Source organism: Clinocottus analis, unplaced genomic scaffold (genome assembly GCF_023055335.1).
Source record: "Clinocottus analis isolate CAN_PGR_092001 unplaced genomic scaffold, fCliAna1.0.p SCAF_8, whole genome shotgun sequence".
In the NCBI taxonomy this organism is placed as follows: Eukaryota; Metazoa; Chordata; class Actinopteri; order Perciformes; family Cottidae; genus Clinocottus; species Clinocottus analis.
In genome coordinates, this window is record NW_027176240.1 from 22,346,636 (window position 1) to 22,364,811 (window position 18,176).

The 18,176-nt window shown below is 55.2% G+C and overlaps 1 protein-coding gene across 5 annotated transcripts; it reads right to left on the reverse strand.

Moving 5' to 3' along the window:
* Positions 1–597: 597 nt before the first annotated feature.
* zswim8 (zinc finger, SWIM-type containing 8) lies at positions 598–17,043 on the reverse strand. Of its 5 annotated transcripts, none has more exons than XM_068568719.1 (26): positions 15,541–17,038; positions 13,077–13,230; positions 12,284–12,378; positions 11,738–11,910; positions 11,496–11,603; positions 11,018–11,099; positions 10,784–10,904; positions 10,494–10,695; positions 10,220–10,395; positions 8,550–9,828; positions 8,131–8,262; positions 7,846–8,025; positions 6,898–7,081; positions 6,507–6,605; positions 6,286–6,410; positions 5,822–6,125; positions 5,444–5,599; positions 5,117–5,339; positions 4,283–4,617; positions 3,930–4,153; positions 2,766–3,269; positions 2,124–2,301; positions 1,881–2,045; positions 1,653–1,772; positions 1,378–1,556; positions 598–871 (listed from the first exon to the last, which is right to left on the reverse strand). In XM_068568719.1, exons 1-26 carry the CDS (start codon positions 15,716–15,718, stop codon positions 668–670), a joined length of 5,880 nt encoding a protein of 1,959 aa, XP_068424820.1. In that variant the 5' UTR covers positions 15,719–17,038; the 3' UTR covers positions 598–667. The 5 variants fall into 5 exon arrangements, 4 of the variants coding, with proteins under 4 accessions (XP_068424820.1, XP_068424821.1, XP_068424817.1 ...); XM_068568720.1 differs by having other exon boundaries at positions 4,283–4,572; positions 15,541–17,036; XM_068568716.1 differs by having other exon boundaries at positions 1,881–2,301.
* Positions 17,044–18,176: the final 1,133 nt, after the last annotated feature.

The following is an 18,176-nucleotide window of genomic DNA, read 5'->3' on the forward strand; positions in this document are numbered from 1 at the left end:
CTTTAACGTCCCGTTCCCCTCTGCGCACGCGGCATCATATTCTATACAAAGTATCAAAAGATTTAAACAAAAATACTGAAAAATCCTCACCCGTACTCACAATAGAACTTCTCGTATTAAACCTTCCGTTTTCCTCCCGCGCCGCACGCCTTCAGGCCCACAGTGGCGAGCTTGTTGGAGGAGGCCGGCCACTCTGGACAGGAAGGACGCAGCGGGAACAGAACACAAAAACAAAAACACTTGGAGGATGGAGGTGAGCGCTGCCCCCTGCAGAGTCTTCAGTTTCGGGGGGAAATGGAAGAGACGAGTAAGATGAAGAAAGGAAGGAGTACACTTTAATTTCCACAGTTACACAAACATGAACCATGATAAAACGGGGGAAGGGGGAGGAGTCAGAGACCCCCGGCTCCGCCTCCCGAGCTCCGGGTGGACCGACAACACGCGCAACAAAGTCTCCGTGTGTGTCGCACGGGAGCGGATCGTACTGCCGTGTGCTGCGTTCGCCAGTCAGTCCACACGGCGGAGAGCCGGGTCCACGGACAGAACCTGGCGGCCGCTCGGCGCGGTGGCAGTAGCGATGCTGGAGGCTGAGGGGGCGGGGGCAGGGGGAGGGGCTTCTCGGGGCCCAGCGCGCACGCTCCCCCCCCCTCGCCTCCCTCGCAGAGCCTCAGGGGGAGAAGGTGGCCATCTCCAGGGAGATGCGCTGCCACAGCTCCTTGGTCTGCTTGCCCCGCTTCAGGTTCTGCAGCACGTCGTTGAACTGCATCATGCCCACGGGCGTCAGGCAGAAGGCGCCGCGGGCGCTGCGGATGATGTTGACGAAGTCGTCGTAGTCGGCGGGCGTTAGGTGGATGAGCCGGTGGTGGATGTACTGCAGAGAGAGAGAGGAGGAGGGTGGGGGGTTACGCTACAGGCACGGCATGACTCATAAAGGGGGATGGGAGCAAACATGGCAACCCTCGCCGTGTGCGAGTGGATGTGCAGAAACCTGTGATGACTGAACCAGGTGGGGATATGATCTGTTTTTAATGTTCCGTCTTTAATGGAAACCTTGTGACTTAGAGGATCGGGCCCCCGGGCTGGATCCCCTGGAGCTCTGAGTGGGATCAAAGCCGCTCTGGAGCTGCCAGACAACGTCTCCTACGACCCGCCAGAGTTTCATAATGACCTGAACAGGCTCCTCCCCCTCAGCGCTCGTACGGCTCAGAGAGGGAAAAGTGTCCATGGCAGCTAGAAAAGTCCTGACACCGGCTCTGGTTTAGTAGAGCGGTCAGTGACTCAGCAGAAGCCTTCATGGAGGTTCTGGACCTCCAGAGAAGACAACACCACCTTGATACACCTTGTCACTAATGTGTGGACACGCCCCTCGGAGCCTACCTGCAGGTAGGCCTGTTGGCAGCGCTGGACCAGCTGATGGAAGGCCGGCGTGCGCAGGTGTGCGTGGATGTGGGCGGGGTTTAGCCGCTGCAGAGCCTCCATGATGATCTCCTGCAGCACGAACGGACTAAGGACTCCTTTAGCCGCTCCGACACAGAACTGGTACACGTAGTTCACTCCTGAGGGGAGAGGACGGGGTGTTAGGTCTGTGTGTGTATATATGCGTGTATCTGTATGTTTGTGTGTGTCTGTCTCTGTATATGTGTGCGTCTCACCCAGCCTCGCAGCGAGTCCCAGCAGCCATTTGACGTCCTCCGTGTAGGGCGGGCTCCTGGAGAAGTTGTTGGGGTGGTCGTTGTGAGCTCTCCTGCCCAGCATCTCCAGGGCCAGCATGCCTGCACACACACACAGACACACACACACACACAGACACACACACACACTTGTTGCTTAGCGGCGCTCACGCTGACGCTGCAGAGACGCATCGGGCGGCGGCTGCTCACCGACTCTGTAGGCGGAGTGCAGGTAGTGCAGGCCCTGCTGGCTGATGGGCTGGCCGTGCTGCTCGTCCTCCGTGGGGAACGGCGTGCCGACCAGCGAGCCGGGCTGCGCGGCGAGCGAGGGCAGCGCGGCGGCCTGCACGGCGGGGCCCGGGTGCACGCCGCCCACTGTGAAGCACGACGGGCACGCGTTAGGGTCGGCACGGAGCCGCAACACTGACGGCTGCCGGTCTAAGGAGCCCTGACCTGCTACGGTGGTGCCGAGCGGCAGGCCCGTCTCCGCCAGGTACGGGTGGACGGCGATCTGAGTCATGGACGGCATCGGGACGCCGGGGAAGGTCACGGCCGTGGCCGCCATCGGGGGCTGCGGGCCGGTGGCCACGGAGAACGGGTACTGGGCCCCGATGAAGGCGGGGTGCATGCCCTGAGGGGACGGACACACACACACACACACACACACAGAGACACACGCACACACACACAGAGAGACATGCACACACAGATACACACAGAGACAGACACACACTGACAGAAACAGACACACAGAGACACACACACAACCCCACACAGTCACATACACATATAAACACACACACATAAATACACAGAGACACACACACACACACACACACACTCAGAGAAAGAGACAGATATACACCCACAGAGACAGACACACGTAAACACACACACATATACAGACAGACAGACACACACACACACACACACACACACACACACACACACACACACACACACAGTTAGTGAACTGCTCATACATTCTAACTTGAGTGACCAGTGACTCAGCAGAAGCCTGGAGGTTCTGGAGGTTCTGGACCTTCAGAGAAGTCAACACAACCTGAGCGTGTGAAGAGGAGGCGGAGCTCTGACCTGTGGGTACGCCGCGCCCGCTACAGGGAAGATGGCGGGTCGGGGGACGTGCTGCAGAGGGTGCCCCAGGTACTGCGGGGTGCAGACGGTGGGCATGTGGGCCTGGATGGTGGTGTAGGGGTGCAGGCCCTGTCCGTGCGGGTGAGCCATGGCCTGGCCCGGCATGGCGTGGGTCTGGTAGATGGTGGAGCCCACGGAGATGACGGGCACGACGGCCGCCGTGGTGACCGAGGCCGTGACCGTGGCCATGCCGCCGGGCTCCATGCCGCCGCCGCCGCCGGCGTCCAGGATGACGCAGCTGGACTCCAGGGGCCTCCGGCCCGAGCCGCCGTTGGCCCCGCAGCGCCCCGAGGTCTCCCGCTGCGCGCCCGATCCGCCGCCCGCCGTCTGCTCGTACAGCCAGTACCACTGGTGGGCCACCTCGAACAGCACCTCGGGGTACACGCCGCCGCCCTTGGCCGCTTCCTCCACGGCCATGCAGGCCTTCTCCAGCATCACGTTGTCCTGCGGGGACACGGGACGGACGCAAAAGCGGCAAAGTGAGGACCGGAGACCGGGACGGGGACCCGGTCCCCACTTTGCCGCTTAGCGCCAGGACGCCTTCAAGCTCACTGCTCTATGCACATCTTTCCATTTATAAAGTATGTTGTAGTGCCAGAACTCAGATTTGTCCCACAACAGTGTCTAAATGATGTTCGCTATCATCGCTAACGCCCAACGCCCTGTGCACGCCGCCTCAAAATGCGTCTGTCGCGTCGTGCGCCGGAAAATTCGTGGTCTTCGCGTCTGTGCGTTGACTTTGCGTGTAATCTGGTCGCGTTTCGCGGCATCAGATTACATCAGTTCACGCCTCCTTTACTGTCTTTCCTCCAATGGAAACCAGCTTCACGCGTCAATAAGCTAACTGTCGGGCTAGCTAGCCAAGTTAGTTCATTCCTCAAAGAACTGAAACCACTGACTGCTTTTACATCTAGAATGACAAGTTCCGAAAAATGGAACAATTTCTTCAATAGTTACGTCAGTGTCTCCTAGCGTTTAGTTTCTTGATTGTCTTGTTCTGTGTTTTCTGTCAGTAGCTATCGGTTTGTATGCTGCTGGGTGTTTTTTTTCTCTTCAGACGTCTAGTCGATGACACTGAATGACGCGTGTCGGGTCGCACAGTACCTGCTCTTTGCACTGCACCAGGGCTCTCTGGATCTCGTTGGGGTTGAGGGCGTGGGCGTGAGGCAGGCAGCTCAGGGCCAGCTCCGCCGCCGCCCGCACCATGTTGGGGTCCCTGGCTCTCGACGCCCGGTCCGCCAGGGACGCCACCTCCGGAGGGGTGAGGTGACCGTCCCAGCACTCCACCAGGATGTTGAGGGCGGCGCTGCCGATCTCCATGGCCTGGCCTGAGAGGAGAGAGAGGATCCAGTGTGTGAGCACAGCAAGGAAAGAGGGAAATGTTTCCACCTCACACACACACACACACACACACACACACACACACACACACACACACACACACACAGCGCGCTCACCGGTGATCCAGGACACGTGGGACGAGTAGGTCCTGGACAGCCAGTTGGGGGAGACAAAGTTGTGGAGGCCGAGGGCGTACAGGCCGATCTCAAAGGCACACAGGTGCAGGTTCCTGTGGGGCCCCTGGTGGCCGCCGCTGGCCGAGGGCTGCGTGAAGATGGAGGTGGAGGAGTTCCCCCCGGCCTTGATCAGCACCGTCTTGGCCAGCTCAAAGTAGAAGTGCGCCGCCGCCTCCGAGGGCTGGTTGGGCACGTGGGGGGCGTGGCACTCTGGGCGTCGGCCTTTGTACCTGGACACGGGGAAACACACCACATGGGACTGAGAGTTCATCTTTCTGCAGAATAAAGACAGAGAAAACCCGCTCAGCAAAGCAGACGGGCGTTTCAGCTCAACACAGTTATGTTGACGGGTTTAACCTGATAGTGAAGGAACATTAAAAAGATGATGGAGAAAGCCTCAGTATGTTCTCTGCATGTTGACTTTAACAAATTTCTATGACTTTTATCCACATTTCCATGACTTTTTGCCAAATTTCCAAAGCAGATGGGTGTTTCCATTGAACTACTATTGTATGTACGTAGGAGAACACAGTTATGTTGACTGATTTAACCTGATAATGAAGGAAGTAGATGAAGAAAGGCTCAGTAAGTTCTCTGCATGTTCTCCCTGTGCTGTGCGGGTTCTCTCCGGGTTGCCCGGCACCCTCCCAAAGTCCAAACACTCTAAAATGCCCGTAGGCGTGGATGTGACATGGCAGACTCTTTCCCCTCGCCCATCTAAGTGTGCGTCTACTCGTCTTTGTGACTTAGATGAGGAGGAAGTCGTCCCTTTACCTGCTGGTGTCGGTGCTCTTGGCCCTGGCCCCGCCCCCTGCCCGGCGAGAGCCGCTGGAGGAGGAGGAGCCCAGCGAATCGGACGAGGAGCTGCTGATGCTGTCGCTGTCCTGGCCCCGCCCCCAGGACGTCGCCGCCCAGCCGCCCCGCAGCGGCCGGCGGCTGAGAGTGGGCGAGCTGTCCGACGTGGTCTCCGGGGCGCTGCTGTCGATGCTCGCCATGCCTGCGCAAAAAAAGGTGAAACGCACATCGGCTGTCATTCAAGAGCCAACAACGCGCTGACAGATGTCGGTGAAAGCTCAGCGCCGCTGGCGTCGCTCGGCGTACCCGTGTGCTTCTTCTTCTGCCGGACGGGCGAGCCCCAGCAGCGCTGGTTGTAGCCGCAGCGCGCGCCCAGCGCCAGCCGGCTGGGCACCGTGGCCTCCAGCTTGAAGGGAGCCGCTTCGTTCGGCTGCTCGCCGGGCGGAGCCGGCCCGTCTGACGCTGCAGGGGAACAGCAGAAGGGTTTACATGGCGGGATATCGCCGAATATGTGGTAGCACAGGCTGGGTTCATACACATTCTGGATCTCCATGACTTTAACCCAAATTTCCATGACTTTTAACCAAATTCCCCAGGTTTCCCGTGAGCGTGAGAACCCTGTCAGGACGTCTATCTTTGCCTCCATGATGTGAAGATGCCTCTCCGGGTACGTGAGGGTCTCACCGTGGTCTTTGCCCTCAGCGGCTCCCTCTCCGGCCGTGCCGTTGTTCTGCACCGGGTTCAGATCCGCCGGACGAGCCGCCTCCTCTCCGGCCGCCGCCACGGCCGAGGACGAGCCGGAAGAAGAGGGCGCCGCCGCGGCCGAGGGCGCGTGTTTGGACACGCCCCCGCTGGCCCCGCCCCCGTGGCCGGCTGCGTGTTTGGACGGGCTGCGCTGGCTGCCGGCCGCCGGCTTGCTGGAGTAGAAGGAGCTTAGAGTCTGAGGCTTGTGGGTCTGACTCTCCCTGTCCAGCAGCTTATCCAGGATCTGAGGACGCAGAGACACATCTCACTGTCAGCATCTCACTGTCAGCATCTCACTGTCAGCATCTCACTGTCAGCATCTCACTGTCAGCATCTCACTGTCAGCATCTCACTGTCAGCATCTCACTGTTAGAAGGGTGGCAGCAGCCGGGGGGCTGGCTTACCTTCTTGAGCTTGCTCTGATCGTCCTTGTAGGTGATCATGAGAGCCAGAGCCAGGTCACCTTTCACCCGTCTGGTTCCTTCACACAGCAGAGGATGCTCCGCCTCGCTGACCGTGGTCTTCATACCTGCAGACGCACAGCGAGAGGAGATTACGGTTACAGACGGTCTGGAAACACAAACACGGAGGAAAACCAGACGGAAGAGAAGGAACGGGAGTTTACCAAGAGCAGCGACGGCCGCCTCAAAGCCCAGCTCCTCGTCGCCGGGCATTTCGTTGTTGCGGTTGCGGCTCGGCGGCCGGGAACCCGTCGGGGACACGACTGCACAAACAATACGGAGAAAAGTGAAAGTGATGTTAATTCTGGAAGTCCTCATCGAAAAGGACTCAATTATGGATGGAAAACAACTCCATATACGCCAGAGGGAGATTAATCTAAGTCGAACACATCCGTTCATTGTAGTGTGCACCTTTTTTAGCTTTCATTGATACCGCAGTGGGCTGTACCCAGCATGCAGTTAGGCAGTGCAGCCGTTAATAAGGGTAAAATACAAAAACACTATTATTGGTTTAAAACACAGAGCAGTTCAGCCGATCGACCAATCAGGGCTCACCTGGGGTGCACAGCACGTCGAAGATGAAGCTGGCCAGCATGAGCGGCAGCACCGGTCGGTAGTCGCAGAAGTTTCCGTCTCGGAGCTGCTCGCCTCGCTCTCTGATGGCCGACATCTCCACCAGGCCCAGAGGGATCTTCTTCAGCAGAGACACCACCTCGGACTCCTGGTAGGCCAGCTTCACCTGGTCACACACACACACGGACACACACACCATCAGGTATCGATGAGGGTCTGGTTCTTTTCTCCTCATTGTTCCCAAGATGGCCGCCTAGATAAAGACTCTGCGTAGACACAAGTACTAAGTCAATCAAAAAAACAAGTACTTCTTTATGAGAACAACTTTACACGTCCAGCAAAACAAAGGTGAGGATTAGTTTGGTCTGTTTTGCGTCTCCTTCTCATTTGCATCCCAACAACAACAACAACAACAACACACTGTTCAGTGCCGGAGCACAACAACGTGAGGTCAGAAGGTTGCATCAACAGCAGCTTCAAACACTCATCTACTTATTGATCGTCGTCACTGAAGGCTTCACATGATTTACTTTAGTTTTCAGAGTATTAAGTGTGTGTGTGTGTGTGTGTGTGTGTGTGTGTTTGAGTGTGAGTAAGAAAGAGTGTGTGTGTGTGAAAAAGAGAGAGAGAGAGAGAGAGAGAGAGAGAGTGTATGTGAAAGTGTGTGTGAGAGAGAGAAAGAGAGTGTGTGTGTGTGTGTGTGTGTGTGTGTGTGTGTGTGTGTGTGTGTGTGTGTGTGTGTATGTGTGTGAGAGAGAGAGTGAGAAAGTGTGTGTGTGAGAGAGAGAGAGTAAGAGAGAAAGAGAGTGTGTGATAGTGTGTGTTTGACTGTGTGTGGTGTGAGTAAGCGAGTGTGTGCAAGTCCGTGCATGTAAATGTGTGTGTGTGTGTGCGTGAGAGAGGGAGTATGCATGTGTGTGTGTGTCAGACCTCCAGAGCCTTGGTGGAGGCCGGCGGCCTCTGCAGCTCCAGGGAGAACATGCCGGTGCTGAAGGCCAGGTTGTGGAGCTCCAGCCGCTCGCACAGGACGGTGAGCAGGAAGGCGGCTTTGGACAGCGTGTTGGTGGCGACCTGCGTCTGCCGCGTGGTGGACACCTTGCTCTTCTTACCCTGCGGGACGCACAGCGCTGTTTTACCACTCGTTCACACCTGAGGCTCACCGACAGATTGTCTCAGCTGGAGGCGGAGGAGGTTGAACAGAGGACGAGGCTCTACCTTGGTCTGGGGCTGCTCCACTTTCAGGTCCGGAGGATTGGCTAACAGGTCTCTGGCGAGCTCCACGGCCAGCCGGCACGCCTCATTACTGTAGCCGTGAGCGTAGAGGGCCTCTGCGCACGCAAACAGCACCTGCACACACACACACACACACACACACACACACACACACACACACACACACACACACACACACACACACACACACACACACACACACACACACACACACACACACACACACACACAGTATTCAGGTCAGTAGGAAACAGCTGCTCTCTCTGCTGGAAGGTTTGCCAAAACGACAACGAGAGCGTCGGTCTGTACCGACAGTCACGCCCACATCGGTACCGGTGTTACAGAAAGACATCTTTCAGTGAAGGAAGCTGTATCCTACGTCCTGTGTCCTCCTTCCTCACCTCCATGCGTCCTTCCTGCTCCAGCGGCTTCATCCCGGCGAAGATGTCCGGCTCCTCCTCCTGGTGGTGGTTTTCAGCCGGCGGCCTGTCGGCTCCCTCCTCCGAGGCGGCGCTCAGGTAGTACGCTTGGTAGTCGTCCTCGCCCACAGCTTCACCCGCCGCCGCCGCTGCCGCTGCCTCCGCCCCCTGGTTGGCCGCCGCCCCTCCCCCTCCGGCGGGCGCCGCCGCCTCCCTGCGGGCCCGCGGGGGCTTAGCGGACGGTTGAGCGGCGCCCGATCTCGCCGGAGCGGGCGAGGCCGTCGGCTGGTTGCTGCCGGCCGAGTCCACGTCGTCGTCTTTGATCTGTGCCGGCGCCGCCTCCTCCTCGGCGTCCTTCTCCGCGGCGCCGGGCGCGTCCATAACCGCCACCGGCAGTGCCGGCTCTGCGGCTGCCGAGGCGTGCGGGACGCACTTGGCCTCAAACATTTTGCCGCCGCCACCGCCGCCGCTGTTGTACTTGCGCGAGTCTCGGAGCAGCGGGCTCGGCGAGGGCAGCATCTCCGGCGGCGGCGGCAGGAACTCGAAGGTGTTGCTGGCTTCGGCGCCCAGAGCCAGGCTGCAGCCGTCGTCCAGGCTGAGCTCCGCCAGGTCCGGCTCCAGGGAGCTGTCCTCGCTGCTGGTCCTCCGCTTGGCGCCGGCGTGCTTGCCGCCTCCGATCCCGCCGCTTCCTCCCGGGCCGCCTGCGGACGCCCCCTTGCCGCCGCCCTGCGTCAGCTTCAGCTTCCCGCCAGAGGAGGAGGAGCCGGGCCCCTTGTAGAGGCCCTTCCCTCCTCCGTCCTCCAGGGACAGCGCGGCGCCGCCACCCAGGCGGACCAGCATGCTTCCGCCGCCGCTCACCGACAGACCTTTCCTCTTGGTCAGGATGGTCTCCTTGGGTCGCACGGCCACCTCCTGCTGGGACGCGTGACCTCGTCCTTTAAAGTCTCCCACGCCGCCGCCGCCGTCCCCTCTGGCCCCGCCCCCGGCCTCGGGGGCCTCGCCGCCGGCTCCGGCTGCCGCTTTGACTCCCCTCTGGTGCTGCACCGCGCGGGACCAGCAGAAGGTGGCGCTCTTCTTGTCGGCGCAGCAGTAGGTGATGCCGTCCAGCGGGTAGGCCGCCTCCCAGTTGAAGTAGCAGGACTCCACCGCCGGCTTGAAGCCCTGGAACAGTTTGTCCAGCGACTTGCGGTGCTGACCGCGCTTCACGATCTCGATGACCTTCAGGTGCCACTGCTTCAGCTGGCCGGCGAGCTCCAGGCGCCTGGAAGAGACACACGGCCTCAGAGGTGATGGCAGTCATGTACGACTGTGTGCTTTATTATTGCATTTGTTTCATTGCATCGCTTTTAGGATATTTTAAATGTTGTGTAAAGTGACTTTGAGTACCAAGAAAAGCACGATATGAATTAAATGCATGATTAATATTTACTCCCTTCTTAAAAAAAAAGGGACAGTTCTTCCCAAAAATACATATTTTCCCTCTCACGAGTTCCCTCCAACACCCAAAAACCATCCAGAATGACAAATAGCCCGACAGGTGAGGGGAAACCTGTGGGTTCTAGGAGTTTAAGGCGCGCTGCCCCTTTAAATATGTTGTCTGACGTCATTCAGCGCTCGGCGGGACGGCTCTGGTACGGTGCAGGCGCTCTGACCTGCAGGGGCTCATGGTGGGGTCCAGCACCGCCAGCCTCCACAGCACCACCATCTCGTCGCACATGCTGGCGCAGGCGTGCGCCGCCACCTCCGACTGGCCGTTGCTGCGTCCGGTGTGGCCGCTGGCGCTGCTGTGGGACGCCGAGGTCCGGACGCTGTACCACCAGCTGATGATCTGCACACACACACACACACACACAGAGAGAAGGGCTCAAACTCCTCCCCGCGGTCCGGTGGGCGTTTGAGCCCTCTCTGCCGCCTGCAGGCTCCTACCTGCTCGTAGGTGAGGCACTGCTCGGTGAGGATCTCGAGCAGCGGGGCGGCGTTGCTGTCCCGCCTCTTGAACATCTCCCTGACGATGGACAGCAGGTTCCAGATGCCCTCCGGCTCGCGGCCCCTCAGCGGCCGCAGCAGACACGCCCACTCGGCGGCGGCCGGCGGCTCCGTGGACGACAGGTACATGGAGTTCACGTCGCTGTGGACCACACACACACACTTGAATTACACCCTGGCCCTGTGCAGGACAGCGGTAAAGACCTGCAGGTGAGACCAGCTGTGCGTACCTGAAGACGACCGGCGAGGGCCCACAGAACTTGTGCAGAGTCTTCTTGATGTTGTCGCTGAGGGTCGACTCGTCTAAATACCAAGTGCTCTGGTCCGATGCTGAAGGGCCTGCTGTCGGGTCTACACACACACACACACACACACACATAGAGAGACATATCACACACACACATATCATACGTGCAGCTGTTCGCGTCCCGCGCTGATGACATCACGCGGCGGCGCTACTGTACCTGGAGCTCCGCACACGGTGTTGATGGCGGTGGACTGAGACGACAGCAGCTCGTCCAGCAGCCGCTGAGCGGTGGGGAGGATCTGAGGGGGGACGGGAGGAAGAGGAGGAGGAAGAGTTGTAAGATACTCATACGAAGGATGGGAGATGTAATTTGTAATTTACAAACGTAACAACTCACTTTAGATGTATCTTTAAATATATATTTTTTACTATTGTTCCCACTGAGATCCTACGTCTAATGCTGCGTTCACACCAGAAGAGTTGCGAATCATTCACGAGAGTAGATTACGTCATTTAGACATCATGAACCCAGACACCATGCAGTCTGATGTTCACACGTTTGTGGGACTTCCTCAACAAGTGTGAAGCAGAACTCGTGGTTATTGACGGAAACGGTGACTGTTTCTGCGCAGAAGATTCTCAACTCTTCAGCTGTGAACGCAGCACGGAGGTCAAGGACTCGGTAAAGGTGTTACCTGCTGAGGAAGCTCGCTGATGAGGTACTGAGCGAACTTCTGGAGCTGGTCCCTCTGCAGCCGGGACAAGGACTCAGAGACCGGAGCCCTCAGACACACTGCTGATGCCTGTACACACACACACACACACACACACACTATATGATACCACAATAAAAGTCCAAAGGACGCCTCTCGTGAGAAGAAACAGAACCAGCTGTCCATATGTCCGCTCTCTGCTCTCTGCGTGGACGTGGACTCACGTTGTGGATGCGGAAGAGGCAGAGCGCCACCACGTGGGCGCACCACTTGGCCCCGGCGCCGCAGGTGCAGCTGCAGGAAGTGATGCGGCAGCGGTCGAACATCACCGCCACGTTGTAGGCGCCTTTGGACTGACCGGACTGACTGGTCACCACGGTGGCACTGAGGTGGAAACCTGGACGAGGAGACGCGGACACGAGTCATGTTATTACCGAAGCTGCAGGGCGTTAAATATCGTGCGGCATCATGGCGAGCTGCAGGCTGGCACACACTACACGGCACACAGCGGGCCTTAACGAGTGGCTCTGGTGGCTTCTGGGTATTTTCTCCGGCTCTTTCTCTGCAGACCACCAGAGGCTTGCCCGAGTGTCTCCGGGGACAATAACCAGGAGTCTGCAGGGTCTTAAAACACACCCACGCGTCGGCTATCTTCCTGTAACATGAGCCGCGTGTTAGCTCGGCCCGTGTGCTCATTTGCATATCGACGCCCTCTGATGCCAGGTGTGCACTGCTGTGAGACCAGCGGCGTGTTTAACGCCTCAACCCACCGATCTGCAGCGGGTCTTTGACCGCTCGGATCCTGTAGAGCTGCTCTCCACGTTGGAACTCATCCGGACTCCCATTGGCAAGGCAGGAATATAACCTGCAGAAGAGAGGGAGAGAATAAGTGTTTGAGTCGTCGTACGAACCCCAAATTAATTCCAATACTTGTGTTTATTGTATGTATTTGTTCAGCAAAGTCTTGGGAAAAAATGTATATCTGCAAAAAAAAATCACTTTTAAAAGATATTTTGATGGTAACTATGAACATCCAGCATGATATGAGCCAGATTCCCTAAAAAAGCCTCCTGGAGCGTCAACAAGACACCTTTATGTAAAGATTAGGACCTAAAGAATCAGAACCTGCAACAAAAATCACAATAAAACAAAGTCTTGGTCTGTTAGGAAGGAGTTTCAGTCAAGAAACTGTGTCTTTCGTTTTAAAAATGGACAAATATGACGTATTTTATGCCAAAAGATTGTCTGAATGGAGCATGCTGGGACTTAAAATGGGCGCGAGAAGATATTCGCACACGGTTTCCAAAAGGTTAACACGTAGCTGACGCCATAGGTTCACTGAAACTTGGCGTACACATCAAACCAAGGCGATGATGTCATACTCTGTGTGACAACACGCCATTTTAAGTTCTTCACATGAACTCTTTGAAACTCTTTTTACGTGTTCTGAGTCCAGACCGAGACGATGCCGAAGCTTTTTGGCTTTTCATCGAACATTGCCGCAGTGGCAAGGCGGCCATGTTGGCATGTGTGCGTGTGCGTGTGCGTGTGCGTCTCCCTCACCTGATGTCCTCCTCGTTCTCGGGGAAGCTCCAGTAGGCGATGCGGAGCTGCAGCTGCTCCGGGACCGGCGGGTAGACCTTCTCCACCACCTCGAACGGGATGTGGAACGCCACCTGCTTCGCTGACAGCTCCACCAGGGGAATCACCTGGCCGTCTGAGGAAGAGGAGGAGGAAGAGGAGCGCAACATGAAGGACGATAACGCCGGCGCTTTTTTTCCCACCACCGTCCACACAGTCTGATAACCATCACAAATAATAAATGTTATCATTTCACTTTCATTTCTTTCTTCATGACTAAATTGAAATAAGCAAATAAAATATTGTATTTTTAATGATTAAAACTAATCTTGCCATTTGTAGTTTTAATGATAAACATAATTAATCTCTCATATTTGTTTTATATTCATGTGAAACGTCTCCTTCAAACATCTGGATGCATTCTAGTTCGTCACCAACGCTACATTTTACCTGATTACATTTGAACACCTCATGATTCCTCAGAACTCGTTTTCCCTGAGCAGAGCCTGAACGCATCACGGTGCAACAGAACGTCCTCAGAGAGCGTTGACGTCGCTGAATGAGACGATGAGACGTCACCAGAGACCATTAAGGACCAGACTTTACTGTGATGAAGGTCATTAAAACGTCTTTAACCTTCAGGGTTCGTTACACCGCTAACGACGAGCTACGCGTGCGTCTTCACGTGATGAGATGCCGCCACTGAACTACAATCTGGGTAATCCAGATTAGAGTTAACATTCAACACGCTAGAGGGAGTTCCTGCTCCTCGTGGCAGCAGTCAGGCTGTTCATCACAGGACAGGAAACGACATAAAGGACCATTCATCATTCCTTAATGACAGCACGGCTATTTCAAACCTAAAGGAGAGGCCGACACTTATTGAAACTGATTGAAAACTGTGGAACCAGTTTTGTCTCCAGACCTCTTTTCCTTGTTTGAGTCGTCGTAGGAACCCAAATTAATTACAATAGTTGAACGCATGATATGAGCCAGATTCCCCAAAAAAGCCTCCTGGAGCGTCAATAAGACACCTTTTTGGAAAGATTAAGACCTGAAGAATCATAATCTGCAACACAAATCCCAAGAAAACAAAGTCTTGTCCTGTAAGGAAGGAGTTTCAGTCAAAAAACTGTGTCGTTCGGTTCAAAAACGGAAAAATATTACGTATTTTATGCCAAAAGATTGTCTGAATGCATGCATGGGCATTCAGGGCATGCTGGGACTTAAAATAGGAGGGGGAGGATTTTTGTGCATGGTTTCCAAAAGGTTAAGCACACATATAATTCTATCAGAGTGCTAGAAATCATTTGAGGAACAAGTGTGTGAAATCAGCTGGCAGCGGCCGATAGAAACAGCTGTTTGAGACTCTCTCTCTCTGCGGCTGCAGACTGGACCAGAGAATTAGGACCCGTGGTGCTATTTACAACCAGGACCAGCCAGCAGAATAAGAAACCGCGTCTCACTCCGTCGACCAATCACAACGCAGCCCTCTCCCTCCCTCTGGAGACTCTGGGGTCTTTACCCAAAACTGAAAATGAAGTTCTGTGGGGTGTGAACCCCGTCTGGCTGCAGGACGCAGAACACCACACGGGTGAGCGTGAATAACGCCAGCATGGTGCCGTACGTCACGGCGCCGTACTGGCAGCGGCCGAAAGGATGAAGACGAGCCGCATCCTTTATTATGCATCATATGTTCAATAAGCCTCGTTGAATATGTGACGTATTATTTTATACTTTTTATTCACCGATGAGACGTCATTAAGTAAGATATTTATTCACTCATTTTGTCAAAACAAAATGTTTGATGAATGTAAAAAAAAATCATTATAATATATATTTTCTGTTGCTTTCCTCTGATTCATGTGTTTTCATGTTCCATCTTTAATCCGTCATGTTGTGTAAAGGTATTTTATCACCAGCCTCTTTCTTTACCTTTATGTGTTTTTACGTCTTCATCCTTCCTGCGAGTTTAACCTCACGTTGCAATGCATTGTGGGTAACTCCCTTAGGCAAACTGACTTAGGGAAAGAGTTCATAAAGGGGTCAACACATCTGTCACAGAGCCCATTAAACACTCCATGGTATGACAGTGGGACGCCCCTGAAACCTTCACGGGACGCGAGGAGGCCGTCGCACGCCACCAGGTGACTGACAGGTGACGGACAGGTGATCCTGTTGGGTTTACTGAGCTGCAACCATGTCAGTGTTTGGAGTATTACTACACTAACACTGCACAATGTGTACTTCAGAAATAGAAAATAATCCTTCCTGTGTGTTCCTGCAACAGGTCGTGTACTTTAGCTCTGATGGAAGAAACTCCATGCAAGCCTTCCAAACTCAAGTAGTCAAAGTGTGTGTGTGTGTGTGTGTGTGTGTGTGTGTGTGTGTGTGTGTGTGTGTGTGTGTGTGTGTGTGTGTGTGTGTGTGTGTGTGTGTGTCAAACCTTTGATCTTGACAGTCGGGGAGTTGGGTCCAGCTGACTGCTTCCTCCATCCCCTCCAGTTCTGACAGAGGCTCTCTGCCTCCGAGATGAAGGAGCACAGAGAGTCTTCCTCGAACCGGTCCGAGTCTTCGAAGGAGAACCTCTCTCCATCCTCCCACTCGGCGAACATCAGTTCCATCACATCCACTTCTTAACGGCTTCCCAGTGCAGAGGCCTTTCTTTCTTTTCAAGATAAAAACACCCCCGAAAAGTGACGGTGTCCAGGGGGGGAGAGCACCCGGAGCCCGGAGGCTGGGGGAGGGGAGGCCACGAGCACCCAAACACAGCTGAGAGGCTTACCGTGGGCCTCGGACAGGCTCCATAGCACGGGGCGGCTCCGAAGCCGGGCTCACCGGGGGAGTGTCGGGGACCGTCAAGCCACCGGAGCGGACTGACGGGGGAGCGGGGGGGGGGCGGCCCAAATGGAGCGAACACACGGGCCCGTCGTTGCAGCCGACTAGGGATGGCGACGGGACTCGACCTGAAGAAGTCCCGAAGTTGTTTCCTTCATCGCTGCGCCGCTCTCAGCCAATCAGCGGGCGACACTAGTGAGATATGGAGAGATTACCGCGGTGGCGTCCGGCCGCACTAATCCCCGGTGTCGGTGTCGCGCTACACAAACTAACTTTAGTTGTCGGAACCGCACGCAGCGGGTCCCACCGCCGGCCGCCCTCTTTGTCCCACTCAGGGTGCCGCTGTGGCGTGAGAGCGCCGCCCGCTAAGGACGTTAGCTGGACGGCTAGCCATACTGAGAACGACCCGCTGCGGGAGCACAGAGCGCTGTCATCCGAGGCAGACGATTATATTCGGGTCAAATGTCTTCACGAACCCGGAACCGAGAGTGTTCGGTTCGGTTTACTTCGTGCCGCTCCGGTACAACCGTGTGTTTAGCTAGGCTAGACGCGTTAGCATCAGGAAGCTAACGTTGACGGGCTACCGAGGAGCTAGCTTAGATAGCTGTTTGTTTACATCCACCGGGGACGAGCAGCGCCTCTCGTGCGGGACAACAGCGCGCTGATTCTCGGCGCGGGTCTTCCGGACCTCTGCGGATTCCCGGCTTACGTAAGCTTCATATTTCTGTGTTAATCCCCGCTCTTAGCTCAGTGTTTTTTCCTTTCTTTGTATTCGTAGCGGAGCCTGCTCTCCGGCGTCCAAAGCGCGTCTCTTCCTCTCTGCTCCGCGGCGGAGACCCTGAAGACTCCTCCGGGCGGCTTCCTCCGGACTGACACCGGCCGAACCGGCGTCTCCTAACTTGCCTCCGGCTCCCAAAATGACAGCGGGATTCCCAGATGATTTCCCTGTGTCCCTCTCGGCCAGGCTGGCTCTGTTAGTCTCCCTCTGCCGGGGGAAGATGGCTCACCTCTCTGGCGGCTCCTCCTCCATCAGCTGATCACAGCTTCCGGCGGCGGCTCGAGGCAGCGGTTCAGATGGATGTCACCGAAACACAGGGCGCCGACCCGAGCCCTGCTGCGGGGCTTTGAGATGGCTATCTTCGGCTCCATTATGATGATCGCACCCCATACATGTGCCCCACCCTGAGGTGCGCTGCATGACGTCATGCTGAGGGACTGTGGCCCCTCAGCTCCAGCACAAATATGTCTTACTGAGAACATGTAGGGAAGAGAAGTACAAGTATTGATGATGAAAGATGGAACTCCATCTGGACTTATTTAGAATATACAGAACTGTATTATATGAGTTATTGTCACTGTTGAATGTGGAATGTATCGTCCAGAAGAAGTCTGATAAAGAATGAAATAGAGTTTATCAAGTAAAGTACAAGTACCTCAAACTTATTAGATTTAGCTGACACCAACAGGTGTTACTACTGTCGTTTATTCTACCTAGTTCACTGTAAAGTTTGATATATATCTGTAATTTCTGCAAAGTAATAAGTCTATTTTGTCTATTGGCCCTTTTCCCAGCAGCCACTTTGACCTTTAAAGGCGCTAACACAGGTATAATTGATCAAATGAACACTGTTCTCATTCTATGTAGTGTGTAACAGTCGTTCCAGTGAGCCAGCATGCACAGTAACATTACATTACATTTAGCTGAAAACATTTAGCTCAGAACAAGTGTTATTAGTAAGAGACATAAGCGACAGTGCTACTAACGTGCTTCTACTGCGCTACCTTCCTTACTCAAGGTGTAGTCTAAAAGATGTGTTTTTAGTTTGCGATGGCAGATCTCATACAAGAGAAACTGTCCTTACTTTCCACTGCAGTCAGCCGGTGTGAGTATTGAGGACCGTTCTTCACCAGCAACATCAAGAATGTATCAGACCAAATACTTTCCTTATTTGTCTTGAACCTGAAAGCCAACGTGGTGGCATCCCAGAGCAAACAAAGGGTTGATGCTGTCGTGACGTCGGCTGCATGGATCTGTGAGCATCTTTACACTTCAGCTCTGACAGTGATACACAAAACACTTTATTTATTCACAGGTTGCAGACAAGCTCAGACAACAAGTCTAAAACAGGTGTGACCTCTTTCAAAACGAGTCCGTCAACCCTTTAAGGGTGCACTTCATCATCTTACCTGAGGACACCGCAACGTCACAGGGGAGTGGGACTCCAGGCACGCTGAAAATGGAAA

Coding starts and splice junctions, on each gene's coding strand:
- zswim8 (XM_068568716.1), bottom strand. CDS start 15,718: ATGGAACTGATGTTCGCCGAGTGGGAGGATGGAGAGAGGTTCTCCTTC. Junction 8,263..8,549: donor AGCAGGAAGGACGCATGGAG/GTGAGGAAGGAG, acceptor GTGTGTGTGCAG/GTGCTGTTTGCGTGCGCAGA. Junction 6,606..6,897: donor CGACGTGCTGTGCACCCCAG/GTGAGCCCTGAT, acceptor TTGTTTGTGCAG/TCGTGTCCCCGACGGGTTCC.